Here is a 23,473-nt window from a genome sequence, read left to right as displayed (position 1 = left end):
GTTGGCAAATATGCCTTTCTGATATTTGACATTGTCCCCATTATTGGAGAAACTGCCTCAGGATGCCAGGTTGGGTCTGAATAAAAATATTTGAAGCCCTGCTGTGACACTTGACATCTCCCATCAGCCTCTTTGGAGATTGAGGGGATGGATGCTGCAAAGAGACATAGAGTTTTTGCTAGTTCTAAGATACTTTTATTAATAGGCCTGGCTTTTCTGCATCATTGCTTGGGTTGCAGGATGTCAAATCACCTGTGAGTTTTGTCCTGGACTAGGTGAAGCTCTATATCCAGAGTTTCAGCAATTGTACCAAGCAGATCCTAAAACAACTTGAAATCATCTGGAACAAATACTGGGTCAGAGTTGATAGCCTCATCCAGAGAGGACAAGTACGGAGGAGCTGATGGATGGTTTGAATTCGCCTCTGGTTCCTCCTGATTTTCCTCTTCTTCTTGTGCCTCATGCTGTTCATACCTAGTCAGTGTGTTAGTTGGCGGGCATGGATCAGCATTTACATCGCACTCCCCATCAGTACCCAGCCCAAGCCAGGGAAGCTAATGATCCAACTAGTGGACCAAATTCAGTGATAAAAACTGGTCATGTGCCACCTGAGGCATGTTGGACATATGCGAAGAAGAAGTGCGTTTGTTGATGTCACTGGTGAAGGGGATCTTTGTGGCCTTTTAAGGAGGTCTAGTTGAGTAGCAGCTCCTATTAGGTTTTGTAGGGGATCTCCACACCAACAGCAGGTCCACAGTCTTATTCCATACGGGCAAGATCAGTGAGGAAGAGGATCCCAGGATGGAGGGCTCCAAGGATGTGTGTCTTTGTCATAAATTGGTGGAGGACTCGAAGGAAGAGGAATAACAGAGTGGCCGTTAGACTTCATCTGAGATGGCCATGAGGGCAACCCTGGTGCTCTTGGTCTGACTGCATTCTAGAAGGGCATATAGAGTGTGGTGCTTAGGGTGCTTCCCTGCTGGACTCTGAGAATGTTTCTGAGGAAGAATAAGTGATCAGTGGAGGTGCCAATCTCCCTGCTGTCAGAGGAATAATGGCACATCCCTATGTCACAGGGGTCTTGTGTGGGTAAATGCATTAAAAACTGTGAAACACTTTGAGATCTACACATGAAAAACACGAAATAAGAGCTTGTTATTGTTTTATTATTATTGTGGAATGGATATCATTTCAGTCTAGCCCTGCAGGCAGGCTCAGTGCTGATATAGTGCAGGAAGGACACAGTACTGGAGATTCTGGTGCCAAAGCCAAGGTTTGAGACTACAGTGCCAATGGTACTGGTTGCTATTTATTCAGTATAAAAGGCTCTGGTACTGGGGTGGAAGATACCTTAGTATGTGTGAAGGTCCCAGACACTAAAGACTAATCGTCCCAAAGGCTTTGGTGTCAAAGCAGTCAGTAATGAGAGGAGCAGTACCGGGGTTGCAATGATTTTGTGCCTGGACAACCTTTTGCAAATGGGTTCAGCATCCCAGCTCCTAGGGGATCATGTGACTCATGACTCCTCTTCTTTTTCTTTTTTCTCAAAGGTTCAGAGGACGAGGGACCAAAGTTCTGGCCTATTACTCAGTACTGGAGGTTTATGGACACAAGAGGTTGAGGCAGGTGGAGTAGCTACTGAGCGTGGCCTTGGGGGTCACAAGCTACTCTTAGGAGCAATGGAAGCCCTGTCTTCAGTACTAGTGGCCCTGGATAGTGGGGTTGAATCTCAGCTCACTGGAGCACTACGAGATTGTGACCCCCTTAACAAAGTGTCTGTGGATTGGGTATTTTTTTGTTTTTGTTTTTTTTGCTATGGAATCCCCTTGTTCAGGGTCTGAAACAGCTTATTTAGATTAGGAGTACTTGTGGCACCTTAGAGACTAACCAGTTTATTTGAGCATGAGCTTGAAAGCTCACGAAAGCTCATGCTCAAATAAACTGGTTAGTCTCTAAGGTGCCACAAGTACTCCTTTTCTTTTTTCTTTTTACGAATACAGACTAACACGGCTGTTACTCTGAAACCTTATTTAGATTGTTCAAGAAAAAAGAGCTTAAGATTGCTTTGCTGAGACTTACAAGTCCTGGTGACTTTACAGATGGAAGATGTCTCAGGGCTGTGTTTTCCCCACCAACGCAGAAGAGGCATCATGTGTGGCTATCTGATAAAGACACAGGTAGCACAGCACCTGAAGCCTGATACCTTAGGATCAGTGATATAGTGGGAAGATACTTTTAGACCAGAGGCCTAACTGAATAAACAATAATATTTTAATTTTTTGCCAGTTGGCAAAATGATATTAATAAAATCCTAACTGACACCAAACTAGAGAATAAACTAGCCTAGGGAGGTTGTGGAATCTCCATTATTGGAGATTTTTAAGAGCAGATTAGACAAACACTTGTCAGGGATGGTCTAGATCAGGGGTTCGCAAATTTTTGGCCCGAGGGCCACATCGAGGTGCAAAACTGTATGGAGGGCCAGGTAGGGAAGGCTGTGCCCCCCAAACAGCCTGGCCCCTGCCCCCTATCCACCCCCACTCACTTCCTGCCCTCTGACTGCCCCCCTCAGAACCTCCAACCCATCCAACCCCCTCCTCCCCACTCCTTGTCCCCTGACCGCCATTCCCAGCACCCCCTGCCCCTAACTATCCCCCCGGGACCCCACCCCCATCCACCCCCCCCTGCTCCCTGTCCCCTGACTGCCCCGACCCCTATCCACACCCCCGACCCCTGACAGGCCCCCGGGACTCCCACGCCCTATCCAACCCCCCCTGTTCCCCAACCCCTGACCACCCCAGAACCTCTGCCCCATCCAACCGCCCCCTGCTCCCTGTCCCCTGACTGCCCCCCAGAATGCCCTACCCAACCTCCCCCCGGCTGCCGTCCCTTTACCATGCCACTCAGAGCAGCAGGAGCTCGCAGCCCCGCTGCCCAGACAAAGCCAGTTGTGCTTCCCGCACGGCAGTGTAACTAAAGGGGAGGGGGGGCAGTAAGGGAGGGGCTGGGGGCTAGCCTCCCCGACCAGGAGCTCAAGGGCCAGGCAGGATGGTCCCGCGGGCCGGAGGTGGCCCGCAGGCCATAGTTTGGCCACCTCTGGTCTAGATAATACTTAGTCCTGCCATAAGTGCAGAGGACTGGACTAGATGACATCCTGAGGTCCTGTCTAGTCCTAGAATTCTATGATTCTATGATAACTGAGAAATAGAGGAATTTTCTGTTAAAGTTCTGCTATGGGATAAGTGGAGCAGTTACTACTTAGTTCCAACTCACTGCCACAGGTGATAAGAAGGAACTGAATTGGAGTGGAGGGGTAAGGAGAGGCAGGCATATGTGCGGCCCCAATGGACACTGCGGGCCAAAAGTTTCAAATCTATGTGCATGAGGCACATGTGCACCAGGAGTCGGATCCACATGGACAAAACATCTCAAGAAAGAATCAGGGGCAATATAAGCACACAGAGAGACACACAGACATAAGGGCCAGGAAAAGACAAACAGAACCAACCAATCCTCTCAATTAGTGGGTTGTCAGTGTGATGGCCCCACCCCACTCTTGAAGTTGCAGATTTTGAGTACACAAAGGAGGACCAGTTACCTCCACATCATATTTTGGTGAGCCATCTGGGGCTGAAGCACATGCTTCAGACAAGCTGGGAGGGAACAGTGGAATATAGCAGAACTATTCTCCTGCAAGACATTTGGTACAGATGGGAGATTCAATCACTGGAATCTCTCCAATTATTACCTGCTCAGCTCATGCTGGTGGTTTGCGGATGGGAAGCAGTCTCCCAATTTTCACAAAGCAGGAATGGTGATCTAGTGGGAAGCTTAGTCCCAAGGAACATCACACAAACCCTGCAAAGGAGGAGGGTATTTGCAGATGTTTTTCTAATAAATTTATATTTATTCACATGCTACTGAGCAGCACACACATACATATAATAGTTCCCAGGGCTGGAAGGGGGATTTGCAGCGGTAGTGCAGGGAAGGGTCAGCAGTGTGGGGCTTTCAGCTCTGCAGGGTTATTGCACGGCACAAATAAAAGCAGTTCACAGCCACATCTATTTAAAAACAAGTAAAGAAGTGAAGTTGCTTTTGGTTGTACTTTTTTCTCTTTCCCGTTGTAGCTTCCTCTTTCTCTTCACCAGCTCAGCACTGCTGGCAGCTTTTTATAAACCACGATTCCTACTGCTGTCAGCTTGTTTGGGAACTCCTGTTCAGTTCAGCAGCTAATGCAGGGGGGTTGCGTTTCACTGCCGAGTGGATTTGCCTTAATTTTTGTGCTCAAAATTGTCTCACTATTGCATTGCATCAGCAATGGGGACCCAAAGTACTCTGCGTATAGCAAAATAGCTATGGGTAGTTACATTCAGTGTCCAGAATGTTCTGAAGAGAGATGCCTCTGACACAGGGACGCAGAGGTCTTGTACTGAACTTGCACCATTAAGCACAGTCATAAACTGACTCTGGAGGGGAGATGCATCCTCACAGATGGTGAATTAGTGTCAACAAATCTACTAAAGAACCTATGCAATGCACATGAGAATGATTGTCCCGGTAGGCTGAACCATGTTTAGCAGATCACTAGAGAAGTTACTGTGGGTTGAAAGAGCTACTCAGTAATCTGCACTGGGCCAGTGCAGTGATATCCTGGCCAAATCATTCACTGTTAAGGAAGGAGCAATGCTGAGAAGGTCTTCATTTGTTAAGAGCTGGGAACAGCTGGGATGGATGAGCAGGAGCAGCACTGACTAGGAACATCTAGCACGTGTTTCACTCAGGAGCAGTGACGAAAAGTGGAGAAGGAGCAATAATTGTGAGAGAGGGATAGCTAGGTAGGAGAAACACGGAAGAGCCCTTTGCCTTGCAGCGGGGCTAGGAACAGTTGGAATAGATGCATGGACAAGAGAAATGCTAAGAAGGCCTTCACCCTGTGAGGAGCTATGGTTGGATGGACAGCAGCGGCACTGGTGAAGTCTTTGAGGTGTTCTCTGAATCCTCCACAAAAGGCCAGCTCTACCAAAGAGTAGACTGGGTACTCATATGGGGCAATTACAGGTGGAGAAAGATTTCCCTTGTACATGTTTGCCACATAGGAGGGACAGACTTATAGTTTGCTGAGGGCAGAAGAGATCCCTCGCGCCAGCGTTGATGGGAGGGAGGGGTTGTGGGAAGGCTTTTGGCTGGAGTCTGATGGTTTTAGCAGGGAAATCCATACCAAGAAAACCAAATCAGCTGGCTTCTCTAAGTCATGATTCAGAAGTCTGGGGGCTGGTCTACACACAGAACTTGCATGAATTTAACTACAACTAGTTTGTAAATTGTTTGAATTAAGCTAAAAATATATTACCCAGTTGTAAACTGATTTAAATTTATCCACACAAGGGTTTTGACTATTTTAACTATTTAAAAACTCATTTTAGTTAAACCAGTGAAAGTTGTGTGTATAGATAAGGTCTTGGATTGAATAGACAATGAAACTGTATACCCCAAGCCGAGGGAGGGCAGAGAAGAGCACATGAGGTGGCTGATGAGAGATGCAGCTCAACTTAGCAGAGAACTAAGTTTTACCTCATTTCTACAGCTGCCCCCACATTCGACATAGTTGCAGCAAACTCATGGTATTGCAAATACAGCAATAACTGTCCAAAATCATCATGTTATCTCCCAGATTTGTAGGCCAAATGGCGCTCATGAGACAAAACCAATTTGAAGGTTTGTCTCCTTGACTAGTAGGAATTCTGCACATTTGGGACAGAGCCAGCTAAGTTATAAATACCCAGCCTTAGTTCTAGTTTGGTGTCTGCTCCTCAGTCTCCTGCCATCTCCTGCTATGAAAAGAACCATTTCCCTTTTCTTAGTGACCACAGAAATCATTCAGGGAATTTCCAGAGAACAGTGTGCAGAGTCTGATTCACTTTAACCCCCCAAAATATTTTAACCCCTTCTGGGAATTACTGTAAATTGATCCAGTTCCACACGTTAAGTTACCTCAAGTTCCCCTTTCCATCTTTTCTTGTCAACCACATAACATGCTCAACATCCTAAACCTCACACACACACAATCTCATCTCACAGTGGAATGTAGTCTTCATTAAGTCTTGGGTTTTCAACATTGTTAAACCTGTGTGCTTCAGATCTGATCTGTGGGAGAGGTTCTGCCCTCCTGCATCGAGGAGACTTCAGCTTCAACAGATACATACAGACATCATGGCCTACTTTTCTGAGGTCTCTTCCTGCATGTCTCACTACCAACATAAACGTAACATGATCAAAACTAAACTCTTGATTTTTTTCCTTCCCCTCTCCCTGCTGTCTTTGTTACTACAGACAGCACCCCCAGTCTCCTTGCCACTCAGCTCTGTAATTTGGGTATAATCTTTGACTCCACTCTCGCCAGAGGCATACATTCAGGCTCTGTCCAAATCTTGCAGCTTCTTCCTTCATAACATCTTTAAGATCCAGTCTTTTCTCTTTGCCCATACTACTTAAACATTCATCCATCTCTCATCTTGACTACTGCCACCCTCCACCTCTCTGGCCTTCCTTCTCTCATACCATATCAGAGGTGCATTCAAAAAGCTGTTGTTTTATCATCTTCCTGATCTGTCATTCTGACCACATCACCCGCTCCCCTTTGAATCCTCCTAATCTGCTGTATCAAATACAAGCGCTGGGCCTTTTCTTTAAGACTTTTCAAAATTTAGCCCCTACCAATCATTTGTTCATATAATTTGCTCTATTACCTTTTACCCCATATTCCCGCCTCTAGCTGTTGAGTTTAATTTGAAGAATCACTGAATCATAACAGGGTAGAAAAGTTGTGTTAAAAGAGATTGGACTTTAAGAAAAACCTTATGGCAAGTTGGACTGAAATATGATACAAGTATGTGAAGCAGTGAGAATGCCAGCAGACAGGAAGTACCAGCCCACAGAGAGCAACACAACCACATGAAAAGTACAGTACTATGAGCACAGCAAGCATCAGTTGAAAAAACTACACCAAACAAAAAATTAACATCAGCTTTTTATAAGGTCAGTGAGCCTATGTCCCTTGTATCCATGGGGGAAGGTGTTAAAATAATAACCAAGGGGTGGTCCTAAGGGACTGAATGGCTTAAAGTCCAGCTACTTACCTCTTCTAGGCCAATTCTAAAGTTCTTCAGACTGTCTGCATTGGACAAGTTTACAGCTCCTTCAGTAAAAGATGTTCAGATTTCTGCTGGCCATTCCATGTTTCAAGGAATCTGAAGTACAGAAGAATTTCAGCAATGCAGATGCAGAGTTCTGCAGAGGCTAAGGATTCTAACTGATGTCAAATTTAATTTATTAAGACAAAGTTTACCTAAGGCTCCAAATTAATTTAAAACAAATGCATTCAAAGGAAAGGCTGCTCACCAGCAAGTAGTTCTTTGAAAAAAATGTAAATATAGATCCACACTTCTGAAAGAGCATGTGCTTCTATAACCAAATCAGATGCCTTTGGAAAGTTATGAGCACTTGAAGCTGCTTGCATGATTTCTTCCCTGTAGAGCTGAACATTTGGAGTAAGGTTCTGCAAAGAGTTTTGACTCCTAATGCTTCAGTTCCTTCTGCTTATTCAGAATCCCAGACAAACCAGTTGTGCTGGAGAGTGGGGAGCATAGACCTATACAGACAATTTATTCAAAGAATTATAGTTATTTGTGAGTTACAGTTCTTCTCCTGCCTATATAGACCCCCCACTTCTAGGGGATTACTAGCAGTAACAAGTTTTAATAGAGGTGAATCTAAGGAATATTAATTAAACAATGAGTGTTGGATTGCTCTCTGGAACAGGCTTTTACATATAGCTGCCAAGTCAAGAGAGAAATGTTGCATAAACGTGAATAGAACTCTAGGTAGCAGCCAACAAAAACATTTCTGAGACAGACTGTAAAGGCTGCTTGGGCCCTAGTGAAACGTTGTAAGGCTTACTGGTACTATTGTAGCTACAGGTTTGTATACCATGTGTGATCCACTTAGAATATATCTGAACAGAGATTATGTCCTCCCTGATATGGTTCAATAAAATAGAAGATTTACATATGGTTGTAGTCCTATCTGCATAATAGCTACAGGCTCTTTTTGCAACTCAGTTCTGTATCTTAGCTTCTCCTGGCAAAGTGTGTGTCTTAGGGAAAAACAAGTAAATGAATGGATTAGTTCAGATAGCAATCAGAGACTGCCTTAGATAGGAATTTGGGGTGTGGGTATAAGACTACCATATCCTTATGGAATACTCTATAGGGGGTTGTCAACCATTAGTGGCTGAATCTCACTGATTTTACTGGCTGATATTATTACTGGCAATGCAGTCTTCAGGGATAGATGGCAGAGTGAACACTCTCGCAACGGCTCAAATGTAGGCTACTTTAACTACCTGGGAAGAAATAAATACAAAAGTTATAAGAAGATGGAGATTTATACAAAAATGGAAAGGTGTAAATCCTTCCTTTTAAAAATCTGACATATATTAAGATGGTAATCTTGATTATGCCTTAAGGATGAAAAAGGGGTTATAAAGACAGTAAATAATCCAGGAGAGTCAAGTGGAAGGCAGATGCTGAAACCATCTGGATTGCCCAAAGTGAGATCGTCTCTGCTTTGCTTCAATATTCTATTTTATGGACAATTTGCATCTTTCCAATACAGTTCTGTAGAAACATTTTTGATCATTGTAAACCACTGATTCTCAAACTGTGGCTCCTAGACCCCCCCAGTCCATGGAACCATTTTTAGTGATTTGCAAAAAGAAACTTTGAGAACCAAGGAGTTTTGGGGCTTGAAGGGGCCGTGAGAAGAACTTTTTGTAAGGAATGGTCTGCAGCATGAAAAGTTGGAGTAGCACTGTCCTAAACAATCCCTCTCCCTCCTTGGTGTTTACCAAAGTGCATGTGTGCGTTTGTGTCTATGTGTACTTCTTCCTGACTCTAGTGAGCTACTCTGAATCATGCCAACTAATAACCCTTTTCATTTGTACCTTGGTAGTGAAAAAAACGGTTACTCACCTTCTCGTAACTGTTGTTCTTTGAGATGTGTTGCTCATATCCATTCCACGTGCGCAGTCATCAGAAAGCTTTTCCCTTAGCAGCTCCCATCGGGTCAGCTGTGGAGCCCATTGGAGTGGCGCCTTCATGGTGCTGAATATATGACCCAGCCAACTCAGCCCCTCCTCAGTTCTTTCTTGCCGGTTACTCTGACAGAGGGCTGGGATGGTGGGTATTGGAATGGATATGAGCAACACATCTCGAAGAACTGTTATGAAAAGGTGAGCAACCGTTTTTCTTCTTTGAGTGATTGCTGATACCGATTCCAATTAGGTGACTCCCAAGCCCTACTCTGGAGGTGGGGTCGCAGTTATGGAATCACTGCCTGGAGCAGCACTCTGCTGAATGCTGCATCATCTCTGGTGTGCTGGATGATGGTGTGATGAGAGGTGAACATATATATCAAGGACCACGTTGCTGCCCTGCAGATCTCTTGTATCGGGACCTGGGCCAGGAACGCCGCCAATGAAATGTGGAGTGTGCCATAAAAGCCGGGGCTGAAACCCCTAGCTAGCTTGTAGCAAGTCCATATGCAGGACGTGATCCACGATGAGATTCCTGAAATGAGACCGGGAGCCTATTCATCCAGTCTGCCATCACCATGAACAGCTGGTTTGACTTTCGGAACGGCTTTGTGCGCTCGATGTAAAAGGCTAGTACCCGCCGAACATCCAGCCTCTGTTCTCGGATATTAGCATGAAGCTTAGGGAAGAAGAAAGACAGGAAAATGGCCTGGTTGGTGTGAAAATGTGACACCACCTATGGAAAGAAGGCAGGGTAAGGTCTGAGTTGTACCTTGTCCTTATGGAAAACCGTGTGGGGGGGTCGGAAGTGAAGGCCTTTAACTCTGACACCCTCCTTGCTGAGGTAATGGCGACCAGAAAGACTACCTTCCACAATGGGTAGAGAAGGGAGCAAGTCGCCAGCGTTTCGAAAGGGGGCCCCGTTAGTTTGGAGAGGACCAGGTTAAGGTCCCACACAGAGACTGGTTGTCTAATTTGTGGGTATAACTGTTCCAGGCCCTTGAGGAAATGGGCAACCAAGGGGGTGGCAAAGACGGAACGCCTGGTCCGCTCCCAGGTGGAAGGCTGAAATGGCTGCAAGGTACACCTTGATGGACGATGCTGAAAGACCCTGCTGTTTCAGGTATAGTAGGTACTCCAGGGTGAGTGGTATGGGTGCCTAGAGTAGAGGTGTGTGATGCTGAGCACACCAGAATGTAAACCTTTTCCACTTTGCTAGGTATGGGGCCCTAGTGGAGGGGTTTTTGCTGCCGAGTAGGACCTCTCTTACTGGTTCTGAGCACAGGAGCTCCATGGGATTTAGCCATAAAGCTTCCAGGCCATGAGATAGAGGGACTGGAGGTTGGGGTGATGAAGGCAACCTGGTCGTATGTGATCAGGTCCGGAAGTAGTGGCAACGTGATCGGGGCATCCACCGACAGCTCCAGGAGTGTGGTGTACCAATGTTGGAGAGGCCACACCAGTGCCACCTGAATCATCTGTGGCCCTTTCTTTGCAGGCCTTGAGTAGGACCTTGCGTACGAGAGGGATTGGCAGAAAGGTGTACAACAGACGTCCTGCCAGGGGAGCAGGAATGCGTCTGCAAGCGAGCCTGGGCTGTGTTTCTGAAAGGAACAGAATCGTGGGGACTTTCTGTTGCTTCAGGTGGCAAACAGATCGACCTGGGGAATCCATCACCTCTGGAAGATGGAGTGTATGATATCCGGGCGGATGGACCACTCATGATTGTGGAAGGATCTTCTGAGGTGGTCCGCTAGTTCGTTCTGAACTCCTGCGAGATAGGATGCCTCCAGGTGAATGGAGTGGGCTATGCAGAACTCTCAGAGCTGGAGGGCTTCCCAACATAGGGGAGAGGAATGGGCTCCACCCTGCTTGTTGATATAAAACATGGCAGTGGTGTTGTTCATCATAACTGCCAGGCACTGTCCTTGTAGCTGTGCCTGAAAGGTTTGGCATGCTAGTCACACAGCCCTCAACTCCAAGATATTGATATGGAGTGAGAGCTCGTCCTGCGACCATAGGCCCTGCATTTGGAGATCTCCCAAATGCGCGCCCCATCCCAGAGCTGATGTGTCCATTACCAGGGACAAGCTGGGCTGAGGGCTGTTGAAGGGGACTCCCTCGCATCCTGTCTGAGGGTCGAGCCACCATCGGAGGGACTTGAATACTTGCTCTGGCACAGTGACCACGAGTCCAGGCTGTCGCACCCCGGGCAGTAAACCAAAGCGAGCCATGCTTGGAGGGGTCTGAGCCTCATTCTGGCATGCCGGACCACGTAGGTGCAGGCTGTCATGTGGCCGAGGTGACTCAAGCATCCCCTTGCTGTAGTGGTCAGGTATCGCCTGAGGCCTTGAATAATATCTGTCATCGCTTGGAAGCGGGCCTCTGGCAGAAATGCTCTTGCCTGTATCAAGTCCAATACTGCCCCAATGAACTCTATTTTTTGGGTCAGTAACAAAGACGACTTGTTCACATTGAGGAGGAGACCCAGTCTCTTGAATGTGGATCTGACCAATCGGACTTGAGACTCGACCTGTTCCCTGGAGTGTCCCTTGAGCAGCCAGTCATCAAGATAGGGGTATACCTGCACCTGCCTCCTTCAGCCGACATGCACTTGGTGAACACTTGGGGGGCTGCTGACAGGCCAAAGGGAAGGACCATGAACTGATAATGGTTGTGGTCGATGACAAACCTGAGTAATCAACTGTGTGCAGGCTGTATAGCTATGTGAAAGTAAGCGTCTTTCATGTTGAGGGTGGCATACCAGCCTCCCGGATCCAGAGAAGGGATAATAGCACTTCGGGAGACCATGCGGTACTTCAACTTTTCCCTGAACTTGAGTCCTCGCAGGTCTAGAATGGGTCTGAGACCCCCCTTTCCCTTGTGGATTAGGAAATAACGGGAATAGAATCCCTTGTCCCTGAGCTCCTGAGGAACCTCCTCCACCGCTCCAATAGCAAGGAGTGCCTGCACCTCCTGGATTAGGAGTTGCTTGTGAGAAGGTTCCTGAAGAGGGCCGGGGAAAGGGGGTGGAAGGGAAGGGAAGGGAAGGGCAGAATTGGAAAGAATATCCCACTTCTACTGTGCGAAGAACCCAGCTGTCCAATGTTATCTGGGACCAAGCATGGAACAAGTAAGACAGACGATTCAAGAAACAAGGGGAAGGATCCAGTGTCATGGCGGGTGCGCCGTCCTCAGGTGCACCTTCAAAAGGCCTGCTTTGAGCCCATTGATGGCTTGGTCAGGCTCTAGCCCTGCCTGGATGGAGGATGGGAAGGTTTGCTCCTGCCATTCCTACCCTTCCTCCTATAGAAGTCCTGCCTCGGCCGAGGAGGATAGGGGTATTGTTGTTGTTGCGGTTTAAAATGTTTGCGTTGGGTTGCCGGGGTGTGCATGCCCAACGATTTCATGGTCGCCCAGGAGTCTTTTAGGCTATGCAGCCTGGAGTCCATTTGCTCCAAGAACAGGCTTGTCCTGCCAAATGGCAGGTCCTTCAGGGTTTGCTGCACTTCCAGGGGCAACCCGGATGCCTTTAACCATGAGCCCCTTCTCATGGCTATCCCGGAAGAAAGGGTGTGGGCGGCTGAATCTGCAGCATCCAGTAAAGCCTGTAAAGAGGTCCAGGCCACTGCCTTTCCCTTATTAACTATAGCCGCAAATTTGGCTCTGGAGTCCGGTGGAATCAGCTCCTTAAACTTCAACATGGAGGCCCAAGAGTTGAAGTTATATCTACTGAGGATAGCTTGCTGGTTAGCTATCCTCAGCTGCAGGCCTCCAGTTAAGTAGACCTTTCTACCGAAAAGGTCCATCCATTTTGACTCCTTTGATTTGGGAGTCAGTCCCTGCTGCTCCTGTCTCTCCTTTTCATTAACTGTGGCCACCACTAAGGAGCAGGGCTGCGGGTGCAAGAAGAGGTATTCATACTCTTTAGAGGGTACAAGGTACTTCCGCTTAACGCATTTAGTGGTAGGCACAATAGATGCAGGGGTCTGCCACAGGGGTCTTAATGTTGCCCTGGATCGTTTTTATCAGTGGCAGAGCTATCCTGCATGGTCCCTCTGGTGCCAAGATGTCCACCATGGGATTCTCAGGTTTAATCACCTCCTCTACCTGCAACCCCATGTTGCGGGCAATCCTGCGGAGCAGGTCTTGGTGGGCTCTGTGGTCAATTGAGGGGTGGTCCCGAGGCCGAAGCCCCTGCCATCGCCTTGTCTGGGGACGAGGATGACGAGGCCAGAGGTGATGCAGGGTCTTCCTGACCCTCCAGCTCTCTCGCGTCCTCCTGACCAGTTCCGAGGACCTCAGCACCGACCGTTGTGACAATGGCAGTGGCCTGAATGGGCAGCGGGCCTTGTGCTGGCGTCGTCTCAGAACCCCAAGGCATAGGTCGGTCTCTGGATGGTGGGGGTGCTCAACTTTCGGAGGCCACCAACTGGGAGCCCCTGAAAAAGTACCCCTGGGCCAAGTGGTAAGCCCAGGGGGTCCAAAAGGGACATTGTGCAGCTGGCTGCCACTGGGGGTGCCAAAGCACCACACCTGTGTAACGTTGGTGCCTGTCCGACCTGAGCTGGCTACGTCGCAAGTAGAAGGATTCCGAGTCTGACAAAGCCAACCTTGACTGTAAGGGCCACGCCTGGCGCCAGTGGGTATTGCGACAGGGACTGGTGGCGAAGGTCTGGTGCAGGGGATTGATGCTGAGGGTCCAGTGCCTGGGACCGGTACTGAAGATCCAGTGAAGGGGACCAGTGCTGAGGATTTGGCGCCAGGGACCGGTGTCGCTCCACCTTCAATGTCGGGGAGGGTAATTGCCACCCCGATGGTGCTGGAGAACCCCACCTGGAACCCGGTGCCAGCAAATGGTGATGTGACAAGGGAGATCAAGAGCAGTGCCATGGGGAGCGGTGCCGAGTTGGGGCAGGCGACTGTCTCATCCTAGCCAGCTTGCCTCTAGGCCAGGGGTGGGAAAAGTTTTTGGCCCGAGGGCCACATCTTGGTGGGCAAATTTCATGCAGGGCCACGAATGTAGGGCTGGGGCAGGGGGTTGGGGTGCAAGAGGGAGTGCGGGGGTGTAGGAGGGAGTGCGGTGTGCAGGAAGGGGCTCAGGGCAAGGGGTTGGGGTGCAGGAGGGGTGTGGGGTGTGGCAGGGGCTCAGGGCAGGGGGTTGGGGTTCAGAAGGGGGATCAGGGTAGGGGGTTGGGGTGCAGGAGGGAGTGGATCCAGGGTGGCAGCAGCGCACAGCGGGGATAAGGCAGGCTCCCTGCCTGCCCTAGCCCCGTGCTGCTCCCAGAAGCAGCCGGCACCACATCCATGCAGCCCCTGGGGAAGGGGGAGCAGAGGGCTCTGCGTGCTTCCCTTGCCTGCGGGTATCTCCCCCGAAGCTCCCATTGGCCACGGTTCTCCATTCCTGGCCACTGAGAGCTGCGAGGGGCGGTGCCTGCAGGTGAGGGCAGCATGCGGAGACCTCTGGCCCCCCACCCCCTCCAGGGGCCACAGTGCCAGCTGCTTCCATGAGCGGTGTCGGTCTGGCAATCCCACGGGCTGGATCTAAAGCCCTGATGGGCCAGATCCGGCCCACAGGCTATAGTTTGCACACACTTGCTCTAGGTGGTGCCGGTCGTTGTGGCACCAGAGGCTTGACTCTGACTACCATGGGATGAGGTGCCATCATGGCAATCAAGTCCCTGGCAGCTTCAAAAGTGTCCGGGGTAGAGGGCAGCTCTAACTCCTCCACCTGGCACTGCCTTTCAGGAGTGTTGCTGAGTGCCGGACTTGACAGTCCCCTTAACGGGACCAAAGTCAACGGCACCGACTCCTGTGCTGTTGGCACCTAGTGCTCCTGCATAGGACACACTGCTGCCATGCCCACCGGCACCACTGTCTTTAGCACAGGGAAACAACCCCATCAGTCCTTCTATGCCGCTTGTGCGGCACTGGGGAGTCGGAGCAGTGCTGGGTTGTCTCCGCAGCCTGTGGTGCTGGGGAGTGCCAGTGCCAAGGGTCTCTTAGGCCAGAGTCCATCCTCAGCGCCGTGTCACATACGGAGGCCAGGGCGCTCCGCATGGACACGCTTGGTGCTGGGTCCTGACAGTCCACGGCAGGCTGGGGGCGAAGAGCGGACTCCATCAAGAGCTGTTTCAGATGGAAGTCTTGCTCTTTCTTAGTCCTGGGGCGGAATGCCTTGCAGATCCTGCACTTCTCTGTCTGGTGCATCTTCCCCAGACACTTCAGGCACAAGTCCTGGGGGTCGCCTCTTGCAATAGGCTTACTGCAGGTTCTGCAGGGCTTAAACCCTTGGGACCGAGGCATGCCCCAGAACCCAAGGGAAGGGAAGTGATTGGGAGGTAAACCCCACACCCAATACCTTATCTACAAACTACAACTATATATACAAATTAAACTACAAACTAACAGCTACTATACACGCTAAGAGAAGCACTTGCTACGCAAGCAACTGCAGTTCCAATGATCATCACTGGCGGTAAGAAGGAACAAAGGAGGGGCTGGATCAGCAGGGTCATATATTCAGCGCCACTCCAGGGGGCTCCACAGCCAACCTGACGGGAGTAGCTAAGGGAAAAACTTTCTGACAACCATGCACACAGCACGCGCACACCTAATTTGAATCGATATGAGCAATCACTCAAAGAACTATGAATTCTTTCCTTGTCGGTCTAGGAGTAGATAGTTCGCAATGGGAGCTGCTGGGTGCTGAGCACTTTTGAAAACCTAAATACATATTTAGGTGCCTAAGTGGGAGCTGATGGGTGCTGACCTTTTTTGACAATCTGCACCCTATTTTTTTTAATCTTGCCTCAGTAATACTATATAACCACATCATACCGCCAATGGATATCGACCTTTCTGTGGGTGGCAGATTGGGATGGGCTGTGAACTTCCCTCTCCAGGGCTAAGAGGTGAAATTTGTCTCCACATGCTTGAAAGGCAGCAAGTTTGTGTGGACAGGAGATCCTGGTTCAGAGATAGAGTAGACCTGGTCTAAATCCACAGACTCTTGCCAATATAGTAATGTCAGTTACAGGTATGATTTTTGGTGACATTTCTATATTAGCAAAAGCCCTAGTGTAAATGCAGTTATACTGGCATAACATTCTTTGTCGGTATAGTTTATTTTGTTCAGAGAACTGGTATAAGCTATACCAGCTAACACACTTTTATTTTATTTTATTTTTATTTTTTTTGCTATACCAGCACACCTTTTCTAGTGTTCTAGGACTTGGAGGGGAACTTCAGTGAGGGATAGAACCTCACATAGATACAATAGAGTATGTCTGTCAGTGGTGTCTGTGTTCAGTTTGTTAGGCTACCTAGGTTCAAACTCCATATCTGTAAAGAAGGGGTAACAAATTCCTCTTTAGCCAGAAGACTCGCATCAGTTCTTGCCCTGCTCTTGTTTCCACCATGGAAATAAAGAAGGCTTTGTATTTTGGTGTTACACATTGGGCCTCAATAGTAGCACATGTAACAAAGGGTTAAATAGAGAGACCCATCGCACCTCAGATGCAGGGAAAATGTAAGAGACCTGACGGGAAGCTTGGGTCTTAGGAGTGTAGGGTAAAGTCCTCATGGCGTCGTGGCTCTGAGGATGGTATACAGGGCCAACAAGCCACTTCAGCCCTGAAGAGAGAGTGCAAATCCTACGGACAACACAGCTGTGGGGACGGTATACAAGCCCTGTGGGATCCTAGTGTGCACAGAGGCCATGTCTCATCATCACAACAAAGCTCAGCAGCACAGACTGCATAAAGGCTCTTTTGTGACAAGAGTCACCAAGATAAAAGGAGGCAGCGACCTGTATGTGGTTTTGGTAGGAAGAAAAATTACCTTGTGAGCACCAGGCAAGGTTTGAGGTAAAGGGACCTCAATGTGATGTGGCTGTAAGTTAAAACCCTTCTGTTCTGGTAGCTTGTGGTTAGAGGTGGTTTGAAGAATACATGGGTAGAATTGGGGGTGGGGCCACTTAAAATGTGCCTCAGTCATATACACTAGCAGGGAGAAATGTAGTTTAGAGAAGGGGTTTTCTGTAATTTAATTACATTAAACCTCTTGTTAAACTTTTCCAGAGGTTAATCTTCCAGTTTAGGAGTTATTCCCAAACTCTCAACAAAGCAAAAGCTGCCTTAGTCTTCTTCAAAGCAACTTCAGGAGCCTTTTCAATAGATGGAGTACACTCTGTGCGTGAGGAGCACCAAACACTATGTATCCAGTCTTAGAGTTGTGTGCACTTTGTGTGGAAATATGCTTTCGACTTACATCCTCCAGATTATTCAAAATACCATTTCTAAGCTCATCTTCCTCTTCCATTGCTCTGATTCCATCACCCCCAATTTTGAATACTTTTACTGGCTCTACCTCTCTCATTTGACATCAGGTTCAAACTATTTGTTCTCATCTTCAAGACTCTAAATAGTTCTGTTCACTCCCACATCTCAGCTCTCAGCTCCTGCCACTCACCTACTTGTACCATGTGCCATTTCCACTTATTTCAGGCAACCTCTGTATTCTTCTCCAATAAATGCATCTGCTTTTTCTCACCCTTCCCTGTTGCCTTGAATGACATCACTGTTTTTGTATGCCAGGCAGCTTCCTTTTCCTTCTTAAAATCTATCCTCAAATTGACTACTTCTGACTTTCTAATGCTGCCCTTTACCCCTAAACCAAATTAATAAAAATGCTATTTTCAAATAGATACAAGTATTTAAAATTACAAACAAACAAACAACCCTGGAACAATCTCAATACAAAACCAAGGAACCTGTGATTACCTTAATTTGTGTAAACCTTGGCCTTCATTTACCTGCTCATCTTGCCTCTTGTTTTTTCTGTGTCTTGTACAATTGGAGATTGGAAGCTTTTCAAGACAGAGATTATGTTTTATCTGTAAAATGCCATGCACTGTATAAAAACTAAATGATATTAATGGAGACCCTGGGACCCTGCACTTTGGTTGGAGACAGAAAAAAACCCACCTGAGTTTGTCTCTGATGGGAACAGATAGTGAGAAAGAGAAAAATCAAAATAATTCTGAGAACTTCTTTATAAGCACTTGGGTCTTTTCCATGGATGTGTCTGACAGAGTGGGGGGGGGGGGGGAAGGGCAGTGGGATAAGCCTCTTGCATTTTAAAATTCATGACCTGATTAAAACTATATCTATACAATGGTGTGCTATTATATTGTAACCTGGAAACCCATCTGTAGTTCCACATATATACATTCTAATCTCATAAAAGGTTCAGGGATCCAAAGAGGCTGAGCCAAACATACATCCCTTAATAGGCATCCTTTTAGGACTGAGCAATGATGGATACACTCTTAATTCAAAGTGTAGCTGAATTTATTAAACTACTTACAGACTCATTTGCGTTGGAAAGGACCTCACAAGTGACTTTGAACACAAAGATAACACAGTGATAGATCTGGTATAAAAACACAGATTAGATAGTCATCTAGGCTGAATCACAACAGGTTTGTTATTTTCCCTAACCAAAATCTAGTACTCTAAATGAGTGTTTTGTCTTAGCCTTGACCATTTCAACTGAGGGTGATTCTACCATCTTCCCTGGTAGCTTGTTCCATTGCTGGACTGGTCTTAGAGTTACAGCATTCCTCCTTCTGTAGCTCAAGTTTTATGACTTCTTATTCTGTTCTAATTGACAAAGTACAATAATTGGCACCTATCCTCTTTCTAGCATTCCTCTGAGTACAGTGAAGCTTGTGCAACACATCCATCCTTATTAGGTAATTTCCTGTCTTAAATGACGGCTCCAAAGTATCTTCCAATATACTGACTACAATTGAATTTAGTCATTAGTAGAAGGCCACCTGAATTAAGCATCACTTTTAACTTGTTTTACCTTCCAGTGGGTGCTTAAGATGTGTTTCACTGTATTAACAGTCAGTTAGCATGTCTTCCCTATACATGATGTCCAGATAGCCAAGACTACTTTTGTTCAGTTTATCATCTATTATAACCACAGTCCAACCAGTTATCCATATTCAAGATTTATGTATTTCACTGTTCCTTCACATTTGTTTTTAATTAATTTTATTTTATTGATTTCTGATCATTTTTACAATTTATGATCACCAATGTGCTTTATTTTAACCCTAGTCTTTCAAGTACTTTTGATCCCTTCACAGACATGCATCATCAATAAATTTGATTAGTGAACTCCCCTCCACAATCTACAAGTCATGAATGAAAATATAAATAGGATTGGACCCAGAATGGCTCTCTGTAGGATCCTACTTGACAAAGAACCATTAATGAGGATTCTACATTTGATTTTAGCTAATTTTGTATCTCTTTTAGAGTAGTTACATCTAATCTATATTTCTGTAGTTTTCCTTTTATTCTTATGAACATCAAGGGCTACCCAGCTGCTGCATTCCCTTTACCCACTAAGCTTGCTACCTATCAGAGATGAAGGTGGTCTTTGATGTGAACTATTTAGCAGCTTGTTTTCCTCAAAGTAAACGACAAGATTTTCTGGTGCCAGCAAAACAGGAATGTGATGCTTAGGTACCAGTCAATAAGGAAGAAATTCAATCTAGGACATCAAGAGTTAACCTCCCATCATGTCCCAGCCCCAGCCCATTGCTAATATGGTTTGTTTGTTGGGTTCTTCAGGGCTGGGAAAGAGAGGAACTTGTGACCGGCCTTTGGTTTTACCAGTGTAAGAGGGAGGAAGTTTGCACTTTAGCTGAAATTCCCCTTCACACATAGTCCCAGGTGAGCGGTGAGCATACTCCTGCCAAAAGCAGAACCTGTGGCACAGGGCATAGAATGAAGGGGAACAATCCAAATGACCACAATTCATTTTTCCAAAATAAGAACAACTAATTGCAAGATGAGGAGGCATTTTGCAGAGCTAGAAAGAATGTCAGCTCTACACAGGCTGCAAGGCTTCAATCCTCACACCCTGCTCCATGCCTCCTCATTTTCCTGCCAGCACCAGGCACAATGATAGGGCACATATTTTCAGTGCAGCCACATTTAAGTAAAACAGCAGGACAGAGAGAGGGAGGATGATGTATGGGAAGAAGGGCTGGTGCAGAGTCTGCTCAGGAAAATGTTAGGATCTGAATCTTCAGATTCTTTACACAAAGGGACAGGTACACCCTCCTCACTGAGTTTCAGAGCCTGGGCTGCAGCCTCAGTCTGGACATCTATACTACTATTTTTAGCCCTGTAGCGTGAGTGAATTGACCTGGGCTCTGAGACTTGCTGCCACAAGTCTTTTTTTGCAATGTAGATCTACCCAAAAAGGGACACTTTTCCACTCCCCACTAAATGCTTTCCCTTTCCACAATCCAATAAGTTCAGAGACCTCAAGGAAACATATGAAGGGTCTTAACCACTTTCAATGAATCACTTAACTCCATATCAGAAGTGGTTATTAAGCAGTGTCCATGGAGTTCTCTTCAGCCTTTTGAACAACTTAAGACCATATCTTTGAGCATGCATTGCTCCCAGAAAGAGGTATCATGGACACTGAGATATGTTGCTGCATCACTCCAACACAGGGCTACCATTAATGCAGGCTCATGTCACTGTATTACCATCATAAGCAGAGTCACTAACTCAGATCTGTGTCACTGCATTAAACCAGAGAGCTGTAACATCACTGTGCTTCAAACTCTACTTATATGAAGCATTCTGTTCTCTCACCGTCAATAAAAAACACTGCACCAGTATGCTTGTTTACTGGTGGGGCCTGCGCTGTTGGTTATGTAGTAAGCACCTGCCTATGGCAGATCTGGCTGGTGACAGACTTCCTGTTTCAGCACTACAACTCCTTGAAATGAGATTTATGCAAACTGGGTTTGAGGCTGATGTGATGTCACACTGAGCTGATACAGCCCAGGGACTATCTCCCTTCTACAGACATTTGATAAAATCAGGAACTTCAGATAAGTCTAGGGAAGGTTCTCACCTCAGAACCTATTACAGAAAAGTATGAAAGTTAATTAGGGCCCGTCTCCTATCCTGAGATCCATCACAACAAGGGGACTTCAAGGAGTCCAAAGATCTCACTTTTGTTGTGTTGTGTTTTTTTGTTTTTTTGATGCAATTTTTAAAGTCAGTTATTCTGGATGTTTGAAAACTGAAATTAGAAAATTCACTAAGAAGTTGGCTGAATGTTGCAAGCTTGCAAAATGGAAGGATTTCCCCTCATTTCCCCTGTGAGTATATGGGGTTAATTCCAAATATGGCTCATTGGGTTCAGCAACAAAAGACAAAGCAAATTAGGATTTACTATCTGAGAATGCCTCTCTTTTTGTCTGTGTTTGTAATGCCTGAAAGTTGGGCTCAGGTCAATGTATAAAGCTAGTGACAAGTTTTCTAATGAATGGGAAGTTAATGTTTGCTCTCTGAACTTGTATAGTTTTTGAGTATTTTTATATTTTATAGATGTTAACACATCAGTAAAACTTTTCTCCAAAGTTGGCTTTGTGGTATAAAAGCTGGGTTTTGTTTGAGGTTGTAATTATTTATAATCTGTATACTTAAACATAATTTTATGTATTTAAAATATCTGCCAGTCTGTGAGATAAAAGCAACCAAGTGCTGGTTTTATATTTTGGAAACTCCACGGCTGCTTGCTATTTGCAAGGGACAAGATTCTAGTCTCTGGATTCAGTTTCTAAAGATTTTGAGATTTTTATTTTAAATATGAGTGAAATTTGTGTCTTTGAAATAATCCTAAATCTCCCCTACTTCACTCCACCCATCTGTGTATAATAGGGTTGAAAATTTTCCTTTTTTGGAATATAAAAAGTCAGCTGGAAAGTTCAAGATAAAACCTTAACTAAATCTCTATATTTTTTTCCAGCGACACAAACTTTCCTTTTTATAAGTGATCATTGAATTTTTCTGTCCCTTTTGCCTGTGAAGCTTTGTTACACTGTTAACTCTTACTTTAAAGTAATTAACTTGGGGATTATTGTTTATTAGGAAAGTTGTTTCACCAGCCTGCTGTTCAGACACAGCAGCTTTGTAATGGGGAGTCTCTGAAGTAGAATGGGTGGGTGATGGCCCTGAGTACACTTGTTAACTCTGTATAAGTTCCAGAGAAGTCAAATGAGGGGATTTTATCTGGCACATGCTTTACTTACAGGCCATGTGTACTCAGTTAGGAAACAGTACAGTCCCAGGGACACTTTGGCAAAATTTGTACCAGGTTTTCTCTTTGCCATCTCCCATCGCGCTACCCATCTTCCAAAAAGATACTCCTTTTAATTGCTTTCAGTTGCTGGCATCCATGATGATAGCAAAATGTGTGTGACTGCAGCAGGATCTCTCTCTTCGTACACTATTGCAACATTTCTCATACAAGAACCATGGAATCCATATCTTCGTAACTAAGTAGCTAAGCCTCGGTTTATTAAGAAAGTTGTTTCACCAGCCTGCTGTTCAGACACAGCAGCTTTGTAATGGGGAGTCTCTGAAGTAGAATGGGTGGGTGATGGCCCTGAGTACACTTGTTAACTCTGTATACGTTCCAGAGAAGTCAAATGAGGGGATTTTATCTGGCACATGCTTTACTTACAGGTCATCTGTACTCAGTTAGGAGACAGTACAGCCCCAGGGACACTTTGGCAAAATTTTTACCAGGTTTTCTCTTTGCCATCTCCCATCGCGCTACCTATCCTCCATAAATATACCTCTCAATTACTTTCAGTTGTTGGCATCAATGTTGCTAGCAAAATAAGTGTGACCGTAGCAGGATCTCTCCCTTCACACACTATTGCAATATTTCTCAGATCATGGAGATCATGGAATCCAATAGTTACCCCCTGGGTGGAAGGAACATGCAAAATTATTTGTGTCCCATGTTGCCTACATCAGTTCAGTCAGTCTGTCTGTGAATCTGTCAGGATCATAATTTGAAAAGGATTTGAGTGAATTGAATGAGTATTGAGATTTCCACTGTTCTCCATAAATGACTCTGGGCTTGTTTTGAGGTCATGCCACAATTCTGAATTCTCCAACAAGCATTACTATAAAAACTGACCGAATCTTCCCCTGGAGTCTGAGGAAAAATAAAGAGAAGGGGTTTCCTGACTGCTCTAACGGTCTCATTCACCTATAACCCTCTTTCTCAGGAGCCTCTCTTCCACTCTCAAATTCCAGGGTGTGGAGTGAGTGAAAATCCAGCACCGTCTACCCATTATTATAACCTTTGTTAATCCATTCAGATTGGAGTTCTAGCTACACTCTGTTCAGAGGAGAGACTATTTGTAGTGGAAATAGAATCACATCTTATTGAAGCATCTGACAGAACAAATATTTTTTTTTGATTTATGTGATTAAAATATTCAAAAATAGATTACTTTGTATTTTCCACAATTTTTAA

General features: G+C 46.1%; 1 protein-coding gene across 1 annotated transcript in view; it reads left to right on the top strand.

Annotated features, from left to right (window-relative positions):
• Positions 1 to 21,009: 21,009 nt before the first annotated feature.
• SPI1 (Spi-1 proto-oncogene) overlaps positions 21,010 to 23,473 on the top strand; it is a 29,295-nt gene continuing 26,831 nt past the window's right edge. The window contains exon 1 of the mRNA XM_074957022.1: positions 21,010 to 21,299. Coding sequence (XP_074813123.1) covers positions 21,255 to 21,299 — 45 coding nt within the window. The 5' untranslated portion in view covers positions 21,010 to 21,254. The remainder of the gene's footprint in view (positions 21,300 to 23,473) is intronic.

The sequence above is a fragment of the Natator depressus genome, chromosome 6 (assembly GCF_965152275.1).
Source record: "Natator depressus isolate rNatDep1 chromosome 6, rNatDep2.hap1, whole genome shotgun sequence".
Classification (NCBI taxonomy): domain Eukaryota; kingdom Metazoa; phylum Chordata; order Testudines; family Cheloniidae; genus Natator; species Natator depressus.
The sequence above is the reverse complement of the archived record's forward strand: the minus strand, read 5'-3'. Positions and strand labels throughout refer to the sequence as shown.